The 18,878-nt window shown below is 46.4% G+C and overlaps 1 protein-coding gene across 3 annotated transcripts in view; it reads left to right on the forward strand.

Annotated features, from left to right (window-relative positions):
- Positions 1-4,525, forward strand: part of Aftph (aftiphilin) — a 64,049-nt gene extending 59,524 nt beyond the window's left edge. For all 3 annotated transcript variants that reach the window (XM_048352614.1, XM_048352613.1, XM_048352615.1), the window contains one exon: positions 3,401-4,525. In XM_048352614.1, the coding sequence (XP_048208571.1) occupies positions 3,401-3,536 (136 nt within the window). In that variant the 3' untranslated portion in view covers positions 3,537-4,525. The remainder of the gene's footprint in view (positions 1-3,400) is intronic.
- Positions 4,526-18,878: the final 14,353 nt, after the last annotated feature.

Consider the following 18,878-nt stretch of genomic DNA (forward strand, 5'->3'; position numbering starts at 1 on the left):
TTTGTTATAGAAATATTTTCAAATAGAACTTTGCAGAATTCTGCAAGAACTATTTCCATTCTACCAAACTAATCAACCTTGCATTGGTAAATTTTTTAGTATTTTATTGTATAGGTGATGTACCGTGGGGTTACACTTACATAAGTAAGTAAGACAATGAGTACATTTCTTGTCAAACAGTTACCCCCTCCCTTGTTTTCTTCCACTTTCCCTCCTGACCTCCCTCCAAGTTGTAAAGTTCATTTCTAACATCATGTCTTGTGAGTGTAGCTGTTGCATTGGTTTACCCTTTGTCCTTTGTCTTTTCACCCATGAGAATAAAGATCAAAATTAGGTTCTTACCTATGAAGACTGGCATATGTATCTCATAAGTGCAAATACACAGATGTAAATTATGTGAATTTTGAAAGTATAACTTCACATTGCCTCCAGGTAGTTCCTCTAAAATGTAACAGTAGTTTGTGTTTGTTTGTTTGTTTGTTTTTTAAAGCCTGTAATAATTTTTACCCACTGTTTCTTGGTTGAAGCCCATTCCAGCTGTATGCCACAAGAGGGGAAATTGATCTAGACAGTCTCATTTGTTATTGTGTCAAATAGCTATTTTTTTAACTTATAAAAGCAGTGAAGTCATGTTGTAGGAAGATAGAAAATTAAAGTTGTATATTCTTAACACTTAAATCACTATGACTCCTTGGTGTGTATTTTTTCAAGTCTCTTTTCCATGTAAATTCATATCTATATCCTTTAGCCAAAAATAAGATATAATCTATACTGAATTAAACCTGTTATACTCAGTGATTTGCATCTAACTGAGTTTGTTCCTATTTTGTACAAACCAATACAATATTCAATCCAGACTTTTTCCCAGCTGCTGTGGTTCCCAAGTTCCTTCTAAGCTAGCCTATCCCCTCTGTTAGGTTTATTAAAGTAGGTATCCAATAAAGGAGAACGCCAAGCAGTATTCAGGCAGGAGAGAAAGTTTATTGCTGTACTGCTAGCCTGTGTCTGTGATGATGCATGGCCAAAGAGAAGGGGTGCCCCCCCCATCCCTGCCTTATCTGTGGGGGGAGGGGGAGGTAGATTAGGATGTGACCTCAGGGAAGGGGGAAGTAAGTAACTGCCTCTAGGTATTCCAGTTACCAGGGAACTGGTTGGAAACTTAACCAGGTGGGGGGCATCTGCATGGAGCCCTCCTCGGCTGACCTTACACCCTCCATCCTTTTCTTTTTTTTTTTTTTTTTTTTGCCAGTCTTAGGGCTTGAACTCAGGGTCTGAGCACTATCCCTGGCTTCTTTTTGCTCAAGGCTAGCACTCTGCCACTTGAGCCACAGCACCACTTCTGGCCTTTTCTATATATGTGGTGCTAAGGAATCGAACTCAGGGCTTCATGTATATGAGACAAATACTCTACCACTAGGCCATATTCCCAGCCCCCCTCCATCCTTTTTGTGTTTGTTTTTGTTTTGTTATTTGTGAGGTTTGAACTCAGGGCCTGGGCACTGTTCCTGAGCTCTTTTTGCTCAAGGCTAATGCTCTACTACTTCAGTTTTCTGATGGTTCATTGGAGATAAGGAGTCTCATAGACTTTACTGCCTGGGCTGGCTTTGAGCTAGGATCCTCAGATCTCAGCCTCCTGAGTAGCTAGGATTACAGGCATGAGCTACAGGCACCTGGCTTATTGGTTTTTTTCTGTTTATTAACACTGTCAAAAGTACCAGCCAGGTTGTCCCACAGAATCTCCTAAGATCTGGATTTGTCTTTTTGTATCCTTGAAGTTATATTTATTATAGTCCTAGTCCCCTAATGTCCTCTGTAAATTGGAGATTGTATATTAAGTCTTAAGGGGCTGGACTCATTAGAGGTCACGTCAGAAGACAGTTGACATTGCCTAACTTTGTTGTTACTGATGCTAAGATGACCATTTGTGAGAAGCTAACCTCATCTGTTATAACATCTCATTTTTCTCTTTGAGACTAGAAAGCAATGTACTGGTTTGATTTAGGAATGATGTAAATATTTAGCTCCACTTAATGGTTTTGCCACCATTTTGACAGTTTTGGGGGTGTGGTTTTTGTTTGTGTGACACTGCTATTTGAATTCAGTGCTTTGCACTTTTTTTTTTAACCACTTGAGTCATACTCCTAGTCCTTATTAGCTTTCATTATGTCTTTTTTTTTTTTTTTTTTTTTTTTTTGCCAGTCCTGGGGATTGAACTCAGGGTCTGAGAACTGTCCCTGGCTTCTTTTTGCTCAATGCTAGCACTCTGCCACTTGAGCCACAGCGCCACTTCTGGCCATTTTCTGTATATGTGGAGCTGGGGAATCAAACCCAGGGCTCATGTATAGGAGACAAGCACTCTTGCCACTAGGCCATATCCCCAGCCCCTTTCATTATGTCTCTTATTTAGATAAGGTCTTCGATTTTTTCTCAGGCCAATCTCAAAGATCTTCTTACCTGTGGCCTCAAGTATAGCAAGGATTGACAGGCATGCGTCACCACATCTAGCTTATTGGTTGAGTTGCAGGGCAAGGGGTTCTCACTGACTTTTGCTCTGGCCATGAATTGTTATCCTCCCAATCCTCCCATGAGCCACCATGTCTCACCTAAAAATTTAGATAGGTATACTTAGAAGAAAATTGGGCTTTCTGTCTTCAATTTAAAATTATCTTTGGTCTAAAATTAATCTGTATGTAAAGATACCCGTATGGCTATAAAAAAACAACAACTATGCCTTCAACATATTTAACATTCTAAAAAGTGCAGTTTGGGTTGTAGTCGTGATGAATTTGAGTCACATTTGAGTCTCATTTTGAGTCACATTTGAGTGACATTTTCTACATTACCTCATTTGAGTCACATTTGACTGACATTTCCTACAGCTCATCTAATGGACAACCTGGCTTAGCATGCATTTTGCATATCTGTGTTAGGCCAAAAACTGCTCACGGGGTGGGGCGGGGGGAGGGGGTTGAGTGTAGTAAAATACATGTCATCTCAAAGCCCATTAGAGGTAAAGATCTTGCCTGCCTCCCAATTTTCACAGAGTGACAGTGGGAAATCCAAATAGATGGAGTGTTATTAGGGCCTTAACACCATTGTACTACTGTACACTATTGCCTGGACAGATACCTATAGCCTTAAGCAAAGCTGAGCTATACTTGTGTCTAGGGCATGTGATTGTCTGTATGTGCTAGCCCTAACCAAAATACAAAAGCAGCCCATTTGTTGTTCTTCATAAGAAACTCAGCATGGGGCACAAAAGGCACACATGGCAGAGGGAGTGCCAGTCTTTGCTTAAGTACCAAAGATTGCTAACTCCCTATCCTAAGAATGGCTTTTCCCCCTCCACCCTATAGCAAAGTCCCATTAACACACTTGTCTTTTTTTCATTTGTTGATAGGAAACCAAAAAGAGAAGAGCACTTGAGTGAAGAAGCCGTCAAGGTGATTGCCAGCCTTCCTGACCTGACATTCATGCATGCCAAGGTGTTGATGTTCCCTGCCACCTTAACACCTTCCACAAGCTCCCAAGAATAGGCCAACTGGTCACGGGCTGAACTGGACAGTTTCAGATCCTTTTCCTCTCCTCTTCCCCTTCCTACCATCAAAAGCATACTGCTCTAATTAAAAAAAAAAAAATTCAACGTCAGCTGATTTGTTGGTAAGCCGCACTAGAAAGGTATACATAGTAATGTATATTTATTTACATACTGAAGTCCTAAATTTATATTAGAAAAAAATGTAAATAATCGGGGATGAACATTTTTGAAGATTTATTCTTTTTGTGTTGCTGGGGTGTATACATTTATGTCTTTGTGAAATACACTGGTGGTGTCCTTCTTACAAAACTTTTGAAATAAAAAAAAATTAAAAACTCAAATCTCCACTGTCTGAAATCCCCTTCAGTCTTTTCTGGTTGCATTGAATGTCCTCTTAATTTTTCATATCATATGTTGAATTAATTGCTTTTGCTATCATAAATAAGGTCCAAAGTCCCTAGTTAATTTTTTTTTAAATTTTGTGTGTGATGGGTTTGTTTCAGATCTGGCCTTGGTTAACATTTTGGGGCTCTTTTTAAAATCTTTTCAATCTGGCATATTGCTATTTGACCTTTTGCTAGATACCTCATCGATGGCTCTTTTTGCTATAGGGTATAGATCATTGTCAGAACTTGATTGGAGCGGTCTAAAGCGATTGTGTCTGTTTTAAGTCTCTTTGATTTGAAGGACCAAGTTTTATGAATGTCTTACAATGAAATTTTCTTGTACTGATTTTTGTTCTATTGTACCACTATTTTTTTGAGGATTTTGCACAGTGTAAAATGACATAATCATAGATTGCTATGGTTTAGGCTGTATATACAGTAAAAACTATGGGTTTTAAATGTTTGGGGAAATTCCTATGGAAAAAAGAGAGACATGTAGAAGAACCTCTAACAAGGTTAATGTGCATGCCCAAGGTCTTTTGAGATTTCAGTGTGTAAATTTCCTTTTAGCTTACACAAAAATAAAATAATTTAAAAGAAATTTAGCCTGCTGCCTTTGTATTTTGGTATCTGAGGGGAAATGTAATTAATGTAGTTTACTCAAGAGAAAATCATTTGATAGGACTTGTACTTTTTTTTTTTTCGGCCAGTCCTCGGGCTTGAACTCAGGGCCTGAGCACTGTCCCTGGCTTCCTTTTGCTCAAGGCTAGCAGTCTGCCACTTAAGCCACAGCACCACTTCCAGCTTTTTCTCTGTGTTGCTGAGGAATCGAACCCAGGGCTTCATGCAGGCTAGGCAAGCACTCTACCGCTAAGCTACATTCCCAATCCCAGGACTTGTACTTTTTGAAATCAGAAAAATTTAGAACTGGCCTATAAGAATTAGATCAGCACTTTCAGTAGCTGAGCTGTTTTTATATGTAGAACAAGAAATCGGCTAGGAATATGGCCTAGTGGCAAGAGTGCTTGCCTCGTATACATGAAGCGCTGTGGCTCAAGTGGCAGAGTGCTAGCATTGAGCAAAAAGAAGCCAAGAACAGAGCTCTGGGCCCTGAGTCCAAGGCCCAGGACTGGAAAAAAAAAAAAACCATAAAATACTTCTCATGATTCATTATAACACTGTCTTCAGAATATTGGTGGTTAATTAGGGATTTGTAGGGAGTTTTTTCCCCTTCCAAGGAAATGTATGCATGAAAGAAATTTAAGGTGAGCAGATAATTTCTAAAAAGTAATTTTAGAATTTTTTTCAGACAAAAAGCCCCATGATAATTTCAAAAGGCACGGGCCATCTGTTAGCAGCTTTCCTCATCTTAAACAGGAATGCCCCAGTGGGCTCTTGCCCCTCTACCTGACAGGCTCCTGGTTGCCAGCATATAGAGCAACAGCAACACTCCCCTGAGTGTCATGTAAGTATGGCCTAGCACGACACAGTGCCCAGACATCTCCCACTTCCCAGACTTTTTTCATCCAAGGAAGACATTCTGAATGTCTTCTTCCCAAATGTAGAAGGTACCTTAAGATCTCAGCAGAACTTTAACAAATCTGCTTATTATGTGTTATAAAAAAAGCTACTCAGTCTCTAAGCTTGAATTATATTCACTCTGAAAGATAAGACCAATACTTCATAGAGTTGACATATTCAATAAACAATGTGCACACCCATCTGACATTTGGGAGGCCAAGGCAGGAGGATCCCAAGTTCAAGGCTGGTCTGGGCAACATAGCCAGACCCAGTCTATGAATAAAAAATAATAAATGAGGGGAGATGCAAGATCCGCAGTCAGAAGTGATAGCTGCATCATAGCTGCAACGAAGTCTCTATGAAGTCCCAGGGACTAGAGAAAGGAACTTGTTATTGGAAAACAATCAGGTGCCCTTATTTTAATGACTCACAAAATATTTCCTGTTATAACTACTTCTAAGTAAGCCAGTCTTGCCTGTTGTATGTCATAATGGTCCTTGCTGTTTTAATCACAACAGGCCCTACTATTGGATTGTCCTAGGTTAAAGTCAGTCTTTCAATAGTGATGACCAAAAATAATCTGCAGCCACCTAGCCTCAAACTGTACCACAAATACTCATGGGACTTTCTGGTGGCTGCGGGGTGGGGGGGGAGGCCTCGAGCACCTCCCTGGGATTCCAGCTGAGTGAGTGTTACCTATCTGTTTCTGGTCATCAGCTGCTCTGGCAGCAGCTACCGAACCTTCTCACAGTCCTGCAGGAAAAGAAGAACCTGAAGAGTTGGAGAGAAGAAGCCAAGGAGCAGGAGTCCCACTTAACCAACCCTCACACTGGTGTAGCAGTCAGCTGTGTCCGTCCCATTCTAAAATCCCTGCACACACCGGAGGTCTCATCCCACACTGTGGCCAAATCCAGACAGACAGCCCAATCCACACCAGAGTGAAGCAGAGGGGAAAACGTGCCGAAATTCGGTTATGTTGCTGTGAGTTATTTCTGACAAACTCCTGTCCTCTACATGATTGTGATGTTTTTTATTTAGAATGTGCCATCTTTTCATTCCTTCATTTTTTGAATCAGGATTAGGCTTAGCAGTGAGGAATAAAAATCTAAAATACTGCATGCATTTTGTGTAATAAGAGTCATCCTTTTGTCACATTTTAATTTCTCTGGAATTGAGATGTGCCCTACTGTTGGAAGGGCTGGATTCTTTTTACTAGTGATGAATGAAATAATGCTCTTAAAATCATTGATGGAGAGGATGAAAATGATAATGTTGACTGAAGCGAAATCTCCTTGCTTTCCATTCCCCTTCCCCCACCCCCCAGCACCCTGGCCATCACGGATGAAAGGGTGACAAAGTTCTCTTTTGCACTCAGACTTTCCTTGAGGCATACAGACTTCCACTCACAGTCTACTAGTCAGAACTTAGTGGCAGCATCATACCTAGCTGAAGAACCTAGGAAATGACTTCATTCTGGGAGGCCATCTTGAAGTGGGTGGATTCGGGTACTAAGGAAATACAGAACAGACCATTGAGGGAACCTAAGTCGGGCTCACATCTCCCACATCTCAGCCAGAGAAATGGATGTCAGAACCATTGTCTCAGGACGCAATGTCGCAGAGTAGATCTGCTGCTTCCCAATGATTTTCCAAGGAGGAGGAGACCCTGTTGCGGACAGGATTTTTTTTAGAGATGTTGGTGGAACATTGCTAAGATAATCGTGGGTAGAAGTAGAGATGAGGAAGAAGGAGCATCAGAGTTGTGTGGTAGCTACTGCTCTGCCACTAGCTAACCAAAAGATCTTGGCTGTCTCTTGCCAGAACTTGTTAGAGTCTCCGTGTCAGGAGGAATCGGAATCCATAGAATCAAAAAGGTGGGCTGAGAGTTGGGGGTGTGGCTTGGAGGAGAGTGAATATTTAGCATGCACAGCACCCTGGGTTCAATCTCCAGGGCCCTAAACAAAACAAACAAAACACTAAAGAAGAAACCTTAAAGAATCATAGGCTTCTAGGGCTGGAGGGTAAGCTGCCCCAGTGCTTTCCAAACCGCTCCCAGGAGCCCCTCCCCGGAGCAGGGCTTTCTCATCACACTTGGCGCATAGGCTGCTTAACGGCTACCCAATACTATGGAAGCTGACCCAGGCCAGCTTCCCTCCCAGGAGAAAGCCTTGCTTACCCTTTAGCTGGTGTCATTGCTTTGGGGAGCCTTTCTGATTCACCACCATGAGACAGAGCAGGCCCTGCAACTTCCCAAGGTGCTTTGCAAACCCTACTGACCATATAACACTCATAATGAAACTAAGAGTGACACACAGTGTCGGCCACTGGGCCTATGCCCAGTCTCCCAATCCTTCTACTAACCCCAATAGGTCTTCTCCCTGTTTACTAGTGAGGAAACTCCAGAACTGCCCCCAAATCAGAGCCAGGAAGCAGGAGAGTTTTGCCCTCCAGATCTGGATGACACTTAAACAGAGTATTAGTTTGGAGGAGGGATGAGGCTGTGGTGTCTTCTGCCACCTTGCGGCTTCTCCCTCTGGCTGGAGCTCCTTCAGAGCAGAGCTTGTCTGCCTCATGTCTGTCGCCCCCTCCCCCTCCCACCCCCCAATCCAGTGCCAGTGCCTGGGACACAGACTTCCACTGTGATGCTTCTAACACTGGAGACCTAAACTGCTCAGGAAAACGGACAGTCATCCTTCTAGAATCTGTGCTTTGCCTGTGGATACTGTTAACTCTACCTCTAAGTTTGATATGAAATTCCTCCCAACCCTTCCAATAAAAATATATTTGCTCAGTCACCAAACTCAGACAATCTCCTGAAACCTACCTTCAACTCCACAAGGTTTCCAAATTCCGGTAGTCCCTGGCTTGTACAAACAGCAGGTAAACCTCTCCTGAGGTACAGTTCCATACCCATACGGCCAGGTGAGTGTGTTTCACCAGTGAAAGCCAAGTGTGGTGGTGCACACCTATAATTCCAGCAGTTGGGAAGCAGAAGCAGGAAGGTTATGAGCTCAAAGCTAACTCAGGCTGCATCGCAAGCCCTTGCCTCAATAAAAGCCACACCAAACAAAAGATCTACACAGCTCCACAGGAGGTACTGCCAAACCTGGAAGCCATCGGCCCACAGAGAGGGCCGAGTGCAGGGCCACGAGACAGAGGGCACTGCTCAGTGTCTGAGCAGACCTGAGCAGGGACCAGAGACCACATTCACCTTGACACCCCCCAAAAGACGATGTCAGCAGACGTTATAACAGAGCCATTGAACTCCAACTGATGTGCCAAGGGTACCCAAAGGCTGACGCACAGTCACTGTGGATGGTGCCCGAGCAGCCATCAGCTTCCGGCGTCCTATTGATCTCACTCCTTTTCTCTGTTAGCCAAAGATGGCTTTCCCTGTTGGAGCTGGTGGTGAAACAGGCATGGTTGAGTGTGATTGGAGAGAGGGAAAGTGGAGCTGGTCCTGTTTGCTGTGGTTCTGAACCCGAAAGCCAGCAGGATTCCTACCAAAGCCCCAGAAGGGCTCACCTTTACCAATTGAAGCCATGGGTAGAAGCCAAGGGAGGCATTTTTGTGCAGTCGCTGTTTCTGCTCAGTGAGAAAGTCCCAGGAAGAGTTCCCACCATGCATTATACTTCCAGGAAATACCACACGGAGTGCTTGAGCAGGCCTGCAATTTGCTGACTTTCTTGTGTGTGCCAGTATTGGGGCTTGAACTCAGAGCCCAGACACTGTCCCTTAGCTCTCAAGCACTTGATCCATAACTCCACTTCCAGCTTTTTCTGGTAGTTAGCTACAGATAAGCATCATGGTCTTTCCTGCCCAGGCTGGCTTCAAACCACATTTCTGAGATCTCTGCCTCCTGAGCCGCTCGGATTTCTGGCATGCACCACCAGCACCCAGCTCTAGGCTTTGCTTTTTGCCTAGTTGCCTAGAGAGCTTGGACTTTGATCTGGGTGCAAATCATTAACCTACTGGCTTAGATGAATGACAGAGCCCAGCATTTCCACCTCCTGCTAGAATAAAATGTTGGCTTAATAACGAGGCCTGAACCTAACAACCTAACACTAGTCTTGGCATCTATGCCCTCTCCATCTCCCTCCCCCCAACATAATCACCTTCCTGGGCCACCAGTGCCCCATGTCCTGCAGGGAAGATAGGAAGCTACTATCTTGTAACTCCCCCCTAATTTGCAATCTGTTTACTGCTTCAGAGGTTTGGAAAGAAAACACCTTAGTCAGCAACCCTGGAAAGCTCTATTTTCAGTGAAATCTGGACACAGTCCCCCCTGCCCCCCCCCCCCCAGGGCTTTTCTGGTTTTGTGGCTAGAGCCTAACATCTGTGGGGCAGACAGGGCCTCCTGGGCCTGTGTCACCAGACACCTGTTGAAAGGATGCATTCAGGAGTGGAAAATCTGGGCAGAACTCACCAGTGACAGCTGGTATTTAATCTAATGTCAGCCTCCACCACAGGAAAACGAACAGCATTCGGGCGCCGGTACCAGACCTGAGCAAGGACAGGCAGTGTGAACTGCAGGTGCTGGGCCACCCTGAGGGAGGGTCCCTCTCCCTAATGACTGACCAAAACACCCGCACTGTCCCCCCCACCCCATGCTGAGTAGGAGTGCCTGTCACCCTAGGACATACCTCCCGGGGTGACCTCTGGAGAAAGGGTCCTCCCAGAAAAGGCGACACTTGCCAATCTGGTCCTATAATGAGCTCCGGAAGGGTTGTGGAAGAAAGGACATGAGCTATTGTTTTAGATAATCATTTCAACATGGGCCTGGTGGAAAACATCTAAGAGGGACTGGGTTTGCCTACTGAGTTGCCCCCAGGCTCTAATGGCTCAAGACTTCCTTAGTCACATTCCCAGCCCACTCCAGTCCCAGGACAAAGAACAGTCCTGAGGCGACAGGGGGCCCCAGCCCGGGCCAGAGTCACTACTGGAAGTGAAGCAGGAATGGGACACCGGACTGTGACTCCTGTCTCAGCCACTTTCACAATAGAGATAGGAAATAAGAGTAAAAAATACCAAACTAGACTTTCTCTGGAGAGATGAGAGAGGAACCTCACTGGCTCAGCCCATTTGACAATTTATAAACAACAGGAATCTGTCGCTCACACTTCTGAAGACCAGAAAGCTGGAGACAAGGAGCCAGCAGCTTTGATGTGCACGAACAGCCCTTCCACTTCCGGAACGCGGCCTTTTCCCTCGTCTTCTTGCTGAGTACAGGAAGGGAAACCTGGCCTTGGAACTCGCCTAAGAGCACTAATCCACTCCCAGGACCCTATCCGCACCATCACCCAGCTGCCCCCAACTTCTCATACCAACACCTGCCATCTACTTTGGTGGATTGGTTTGTTTTGAAAGTGTCTACCACTTGAGTTATGCCCTCAGCCCTTTTGTTTGTCTTTGTTGTGTTTTGTAGATGGAGCCTCACTTTAACTTTGTCCTAGGCTGGCCTTGAACTCAAGATCCTTTTGCCTCAGCTTCTCAATAGCTGCAGTTTATAGGCATGGGCCACCATAGCTGGTTGAGATCAAGTTTTCCTGTGCAAATCTGAAAGGCCACCAATGTTAGGAGATGTGACACACTTGTAAATGGCGAGAGCTCAGCAAAGGCAGCCTCTGTTATTAGGATGCACGTTCTTACTAAGCACCTGCAGCATATCTTGCTTGAGCTGGAGAACATAAGGGTGTCCCAGGCTTGGCACCTGACTGGAAGAGGATAGGCCCAAAATGAGATGAGGTGACTGTGAGCCATCTCATCTTGACCCCAGTTGTGAGACTAAGAAGTAATCAAGCCCCATCATGTGGTCACATAGGAGAAACTGAGGTTGATGGGTTGGAGAGACAGCAGTGTTTACTAGAGAATCCATGGAGACCTCAACCCAAACACTTCCAGAAGTGGTGATTTCCCTAGTGGGGCACGGGTGGCTCACCCCACAAATGACAAGGGAAAAAAAAGTAGTCGTTCTCCCCTTCATTTTTAAGGTGCCAGTACTAGGGCTTGAACTCAGGGCCTCTAAGCTCTTTATCTCACGGCTAGTGCTCTACAACTTGAACCACAACTCCACTTCTGGATTTGGGATAGTTTATTATAAAGAGTCTTACAGAATTTCTGGCCTGGGTTGGCTTTGAACCTTGATCCTCAGATCTCAGTCTCCTGGGTAGCTAGGATTATGGGGGTAAGCCACCAGTACCCAACTTTTATTCCCCTTCTTTTTCCTTCTTTCTTTTCTTGCTCCTTTCCTTCCTTCCTTATTTCCTTCCCTCCTGCCTGTCCATCTTTTCTTCTTCCCTCCCTCCCTCCCTCCCTCCCTCCCTCCCTCCCTCCCTCCCTCCCTCCCTCCCTCCCTCCCTCCCTTCCTTCTTCCCTTCCTACAGAGCCTTACTATGTATCCCAGGCTGGCCTGGAACTCAAAATCCTTCTACCACAGCTTTCCTAGTACAAGTACCACCACTCCTCCATGCCTGAATTTTCAGTTCCCTTATGGTGGGTCTGTCTTGAGCTGTCTCGTGGTGGGCTTAAAGGTGGACAGATGTAAATATATGGGGTCAACCAGAGCCCGTTCTGGGATGAATCCTTACACAGACTCCATCTATCAACTCATCTTATATTCGGTACCTACTGTGTGTCTTCTGCTGGTCCACATTCCCTTTAGAATACTCAGCACACACTCAGGGCTAGCCAGACAGTCAGAGTCTGATCAATGATGGCTGCCCTATCTCCTGGGGCTTCTTTATCTCCTGTCTTCAGTCATTCTAAACTTTAAATCATTTCTTGATTTATTCTACTGAAATTTTTCAGGATAAATTCTGGACATCAATAAACATCACCCCTATACACAAATATCATATTTAAAATAAAAGGACATTCTCTCCAACCTGACCTCAACACCACTCTCACACCTCAGAAAGGTCATACTTTCTAAATAAGTCTATAATGGGCAAATCTATAAGCAAAGTCTGTATCAAGTACTCGTAACATTGCCTGTTCAAATCTACCCTGCTCAACAGGAATATATACCCTCATTGGGCTGTATGATTCTTTTCTAGAACAGTTCTCTCACCCTCCTACTATTCATTACAATGGTCATTTTTTTTAGCTATCAGGCCAGTTGTTTTATAGAAGGTTCTACAGCTTTGTTTTGTCTGTCTCCTCCTGATGTCATTTACTTGTCCCTCTGTCCCCTGTACATCCTCTGATGGCACTGTCTTTAAGTGTGGGGACAGCAGTGTCACTGGGGGAGCCCCTGAAGAGAGAGCCTAGCTCTGTGGGTCGTCATCCTCTTAGACGGTCCCGGCGGGCAGGCTGGCCACTGGCGCATGGCTCTCCTCCTTCCTGGGCCTCCCCACCTCCGCTGGCCCCTTGCTCATTCCTTCTGGTCAGAACAGCGGCCCAACCCTCTCTGGGCCCTGCTGGCTGCATTTTGCTTGTGTTCCTTGTTCATTTTGTGTTCTCTCTGCTCTTGTCAAGACTGTAAACTTCATCAGCACAGGGGCCCCTGCTGTATCCCAGTGCCCACAGCACTTCAGAAAGCACCTGATAAACTTGGGGGAAAGATGGCCCACCACAACAGTGCCAAGTGCATGCCTGACCCCCAGCTCACAGAGACTGAGGTTATCTGCCTCATACAATCACAGGTAATATTTGGAAACCACCCTAACATTAAGAAGGAAGCCTCCATCTTGTGAACAAGCTGCAGCGTCCCTCCTGCATACTCTCGTCTGCCGGCCCCCAGGCTAGGCTCGCTCTCTCCTTAGAGTCTGGACAACTTCTGGGTTACTGGGCTCAGAGTGAATCCAGGGACTACTGGCCACAAATAACATTTAGCTCTGTGAATTATGGCCCTTAGTTCAGAGGCTAATTCTGTATGTCTAATTATATTTAAGTTGAATCTCGTTTTCTCCATCACTGCCCCAACCATTCTTCCCCCTTTGCCTTTCTCCTTCCTTCCTTCCTTCCTTCCTTCCTTCCTTCCTTCCTTCCTTCCTTCCTTCCTTCCTTCTTTCCTTCCTTCCTTCTTCTTTCTTTCTGCTTCAAATGCTGAGCAGGTGCAGCATTCATCCCCTCGCCAAGGCCGTGGCATGGGTGGGCATCGGGCCAGGGGCGGGAGAGGACAGGGAAGCTGGCACCGCCCTCTGGTCACAGGAGGAGGAGGAGGCCCAGCTTTTGTTCCAGCGGGGTAAAATCAGTCAGTGAGAGCTGCCGCGCACACCATCCAAAGCCGGTCTTCTTGCCCTGGCTCAGGACTGCCTGAAACTGTGGGGCACTGGGAATGTGTGTGTCCCAGTACCTTTCTGGGGAGCGTCCTCAGCTTTCATCTCTTTCCCTAGGGATTTTGTGCCACATGCCCCATCTCCTGAAATCAGGGTTCTTTAAAAAAAAAAAAAAAAAAGCACCGAGAGAACAGCCAGCCGCAGCAGATGCAGGATGGACACACCGGTGTGGAGCGCCTGCTCGGCCCGCTCCACCCGGGCGCTCTGGCGGCTGGAGCCCTCCAGCCGGTGCGTGGAGACAGGGCGGGTTTGCTTTGGCTTGACAGTTTTGTGGTGGCTCCCTGAATTACAATATCTATCACTAAATCTTCTCCAGTACTAGTAAGTGCCAGGCAGGGCTCAAGGGGCTTCCTGTAGGGGAGCTGGTTCAAGTCAACAGTGAGGCAGGACACATTATTCTTTTGTCACTTTACAGATGATTTAAAAAAAAAAACACACCCAAACTTGGGGCCTGGGAGCATACAGCTCTCCTTCCAGAGACCCCCGCCTAGGGCAAGTGTGTATGGTCTGCAGATGAAGGAGCCCCATCTCATTCTCAGCTTCCTGTGAGTCTCGGGTCCCTCTGGAGTCCCCAGGGAGTGCTTCCCATGGGCACAGAGCACACTTTGGCGCTACCTGTCAACACCCAGTGGCCCTTCCCTGGGCATGTTGCTCAACCATCACTGACCAAGGACTTGAATCGAACTCAGATCACGAGGAGCAGGCAATTACAGGAGAAATTACCTGATCAGGTAGCTCAGGAAGCTGTCTATAAACATTCGAAGACTGCCAAGCCACCGTGTCCTGAATAACAAATGAAATAACAAATAACACCCCCCCCCCAACAACTACATATACTGTGCACTACCCAATTTGAGGTGGGCACCATCAGAGCCAGCAACACAAATGGCACCTTGCCCCTGGGCCACCGTGAAGAACCAGAACCTGCTGCCCACCCTTCCCACCTCCGGCTTTGAAGGCTTCTGCTTGGCCTTCAGAGAGGTCTTTCCTGTCCCCCTGGACCAAGCTGGTGCTCTGCACACCTGACTAATGGGGCTTGGTCTATAACTGTGATGGGTCCTATCAGCCCTGGAGGGTAACGGGCTTTGGATCTTGGAGTCATTTCCAGAAAGCAGGGCCTCTGAAAGACTTGAATCATGGTGCTGGGAATATGGCCTAGTGGCAAGAGTGCTTGCCTCCTACACATGAAGCTCTTGGTTCAATTCCCCAGCACCACATATATGGAAAACGGCCAGAAGGGGCGCTGTGGCTCAGGTGGCAGAATGCTAGCCTTGAGCGGGAAGAAGCCAGGGATGGTGCTCAGGCCCTGAGCCCAAGGCCCAGGACTGGCCAAAAAAAAAAAAAAAAAAAAAAGAAAGAAAGAAAGACTTGAATCAAATTTTCTGTATGGACTAACACCTGTGGCTCATACCTATCATCCTAACTACTCAGGAGGCTGAGATCTGAGGGCTGGAGTTGGAAACCTGCCTGAGCAGACAAATACACAAGAATCTTATCTCCAAATAAGCAGAAAAAGAGCTTAAAGTAGAGCTATGGCTCAAGTGGTAGAGAAGCAGCCTGGAGTAAAAAAGCCAAGCAAGAGCATGAGGCCCTGAACTCAAGCCCCAGTTCTGGCACTAAATAAACCAACATCGTTGAACCCATTGAAGAACATCTATAGGAAGGTGAAATTCAATTGAAAACAATCTGATCTGCACAGTCTTCAGAACACACTTTTGCGGACCTAAAGCTAAAATCCACCAGACTTTCTGTGCCAGAAGCTGGAGCCTATGGCAGTTACTTCTGCCAGCTTAGCTTCCTCATAGCAGCAAACACGACATGGGTAGAGCCAGGCCAAGCTCGGCCTTCAGTGTCAGGGACAGCCAGCGGCGGCTGTCACCTGCCCAGCTGGATTTTCCAGTTCCACCTGCACGTTCCTTCCTGTTCCCTCCTTCATCCTCTGGCACACATATTTCTGCAAACCCACACCCCCAGACAGGTAGTGAGGAGTTTCCCATGGAGGCCTGCTGTGGTATAGGCCCTTGGGTTTCACCAGCAAGCTCTCTGCTATTGGAGGCCAGAGCTGAGGGAGTGGCTAGAAAAGTAGCCATGATTCTCCCTCTCCCACCTCCCATCCTGCTGCTAACCTTGGCTCTCCTCCTTGGCCCACAGACCAGCTCCACACTCCATCACTTCAACAGAAATGTTATAGGTAGACAATCTCAAGAGATTGTTTTGGGGGGAGGTGGGGACAAAGTCCTTAGAAGAGCCTCAGAAACCCCATTCCCATCCAACCCAGTTGCTTTACAGGAGGAGACACTGAGGCAGAGGAGTGCAGGAAGGTGTTTAGTCACTGACTGTGGGGAACCTTCTGGGACTAGAACCATCTTGGGTGAGCAATGCCCTGAGGGGCTGGAGGACTGTGTGTGCATGGAAGCCTTTAATCTCCCATGGACAAGGAGAGCCCTTGTACTGCTGTGACCGGAAGCTAAGGAGGAGGACAGGCCTGAGAGGTAGATAGTAGTCCTCAGCAGTCCTTTGCCCTGATCAGGGAGCTCCCAGGGCCTCTGTGTCCTTCCCTCCCCAGCCCTCCACTTCTCTCCCTCCCCTCCTTTCCCTTCCCTTCCCCTCTCTTCCCTCCCCTCCCCCATCCTAGGCTCTCTCCCTGCTGGGATCAGTTGTGGTCCACTCCTGGAGAGCAAGTTAGAAATGCAGTTTCAGGCCACCCCACACCTCCTGCTGGCCCAGGTTCTCCAGACCTCCCCATGGGAGCTAAAGAGAAGACCCTCTTTCTGTATGCCCTGAGGTAGCACGTGCCCGCCCCCCACCCCCCCACCCCCCGCTGAGTAGCCGGTGAAACTGGGGGGAATTGTTCCTATAGTCAGCCCTGGGCTTCTTTAATAGAAATGATCCTCCCTGAACTGTGACCAAGTGATGTGAAAATTGATACAAATTTCCTCCAAGGATTGATCCACTTCGCGTTTCATTAGATGAAATCCCCATTCTTTACAGCAGAGCTGGAAAAAAACTGAACTGTGTGGTTGATGGCCTCTGTGGGGCTTAAGGCACCTGGGGCTCACACCACCAGCTGTCAGTGGGACAAAATGGGGACAACTGCCTTAGAGACAGTGTTCAAAGGCTGAGGACCAAACTAGAGACACTGTTGAAAGGTGGAGGATCAATCTATCCAAGAAGGCTAGGGATGCAGTTGAATACATTGTTGAATACATATGAAAATATATTTGTATATATACATATACGTGTGTGTGTGTGTTATTCTCTGTTTCACAGGAAGAAACTACTTCATGAGATGAGAAACGTTGGGTGGTGAAGTCTAGATCCAAGACAGGAGGAGATTTGGGGCAGGTTGTCCAGGTACCTCAAGCCAGAATAATAGGACATTGTGGGGTCAGAGCCCCCAGACAGACTTCCCATTGCCCTTGACTCTGAGCAACCTCCACTGAGTTCGCCTGGCTTCCTCCATCTGTAACACAGAATAATCAAAAGGGTTCCTTGAAAAATTTTATTCATTTATTTTGTTGGTTGTGGGATTTGAACTCAGGGCCTGCGCACTATCCCTGAGCATTTGTGCTCAAGGCTAGCACTCCACCAATTTGAGCCACAGTTTCACTTCTGGTTTTTAAGTGGTTAATTGGAGATAAGTGTCTCCCAGACTTTCTCGCCCAGGCTGGCTTCAAACCCCATCCCCAGATCTCAGCCTCCTAAGTATCTATGATAACAGGCATGAGTCATTAGCACCCAAGATCTTTGAACAACTTTAATAAGCCAACGGAGACAAATTGTGGTACCTGAATAAAGATACATGCTGGGCAGGAAAGCGCGCGAGGGCTGTGGGAGCAGGAGTGGGTATGGCGTTGGCGGTGGGCAGGTGAGAAAGGAGGCAAGGAGGTGGTTCCAGCCGAGTCTGGGTGAGGATGGGCGCAGGGACTCAGCTCCAGAGGCTGAGAGACCATTCAGTCTAGGCTTGCCTCTGGAGTCCCTGGGAAATAGAATCTGTAGGGGATGACTACAGACGAAAAAGATTTAAAAAATAAATAAATAAAAGGATGGAAATCCAGATATGACTGTGAACACCTGTAGTCTTAGCACCGCAGTTAGGAAAAGTTCAAGTATAGAACCAACCTGAATGACATATAGAGATCCTCTTTAAATAAATAGATAAATGAATGAAGTTAGGCACCAATGGCTGTAATCCTAGCTACTTAGGAAGCTGAGAACTAGAAGATAAGAGATTAAGGTTCAAAGCCAGCCTAGGCAGGAAAGTCTAAGAGACCCCATCATCAAAATAACAAAAGGTCAGGATGGAGGCATGGCTCAAGTGGTAGAGCACCAGCTGAGTGAGCAAGCTACGCAGAGTTCAAGGCCCTAAGTTCAACCCACAGTACCAGTTAAAAATAAATGCATAGGGCTGGGGATATGGCCTAGTGGTAAGAGTGCTTGCCTTGTATACATGAAGCCCTGGGTTCAATTCCCCAGCACCACATATATAGAAAACGGCCAGAAGGGGCGCTATGGCTCAAGTAGCAGAGTGCTAGCCTTGAGCAAAAAGAAGCCAGGGACAGTGCTCAGGCCCTGAGTCCAAGGCCCAGGACTGGCCAAAAAAAACAAAACAAAAAAAAATAAAATAAAATGCATACACAAACACATAAATAAATAATAAATAAATAAAGCTGGGCTCGTGCCTGTAATTCTAGCTACAATGGAAGCTGAGATCTGAGGATCATGGTTCAAACCAGGCAGTACAGGAATGTCCATGAGACTCATACCAGAAAATGGAAAGTGGCGCTGTGGCTCCAAGTGGTTGAGTGCTAGCTTTGAGTGAAAAAGCTCATGGACAGTGCTCAGGCCCTGAGTTCAAGCCCTATGACTGATAAATAATAAATAGAGGGCTGGGAATGTAGCTTAGTGGTAAAGTGCTTGCCTAGCATGCATGAAGCCCTGGGTTCAATTCCTCAGTACCACATAAACAGAAAAAGCCGAAAGTGGTTCTGTGGCTCAAGTGGCAGAGTGCTAGCCTTGAACACAGAGAGGCTCAGGGATAGAGCCTAGGCCCTGAGTTCAAGCCCCAGGACTGGCAAAAAATAATAATAATAAATAGACAGACAGACAGACAGACAGACAGACAGACAGACAGATAGATAGATAGATAGATAGA

This window comes from Perognathus longimembris, chromosome 8 (genome assembly GCF_023159225.1).
Source record: "Perognathus longimembris pacificus isolate PPM17 chromosome 8, ASM2315922v1, whole genome shotgun sequence".
In the NCBI taxonomy this organism is placed as follows: Eukaryota; Metazoa; Chordata; class Mammalia; order Rodentia; family Heteromyidae; genus Perognathus; species Perognathus longimembris.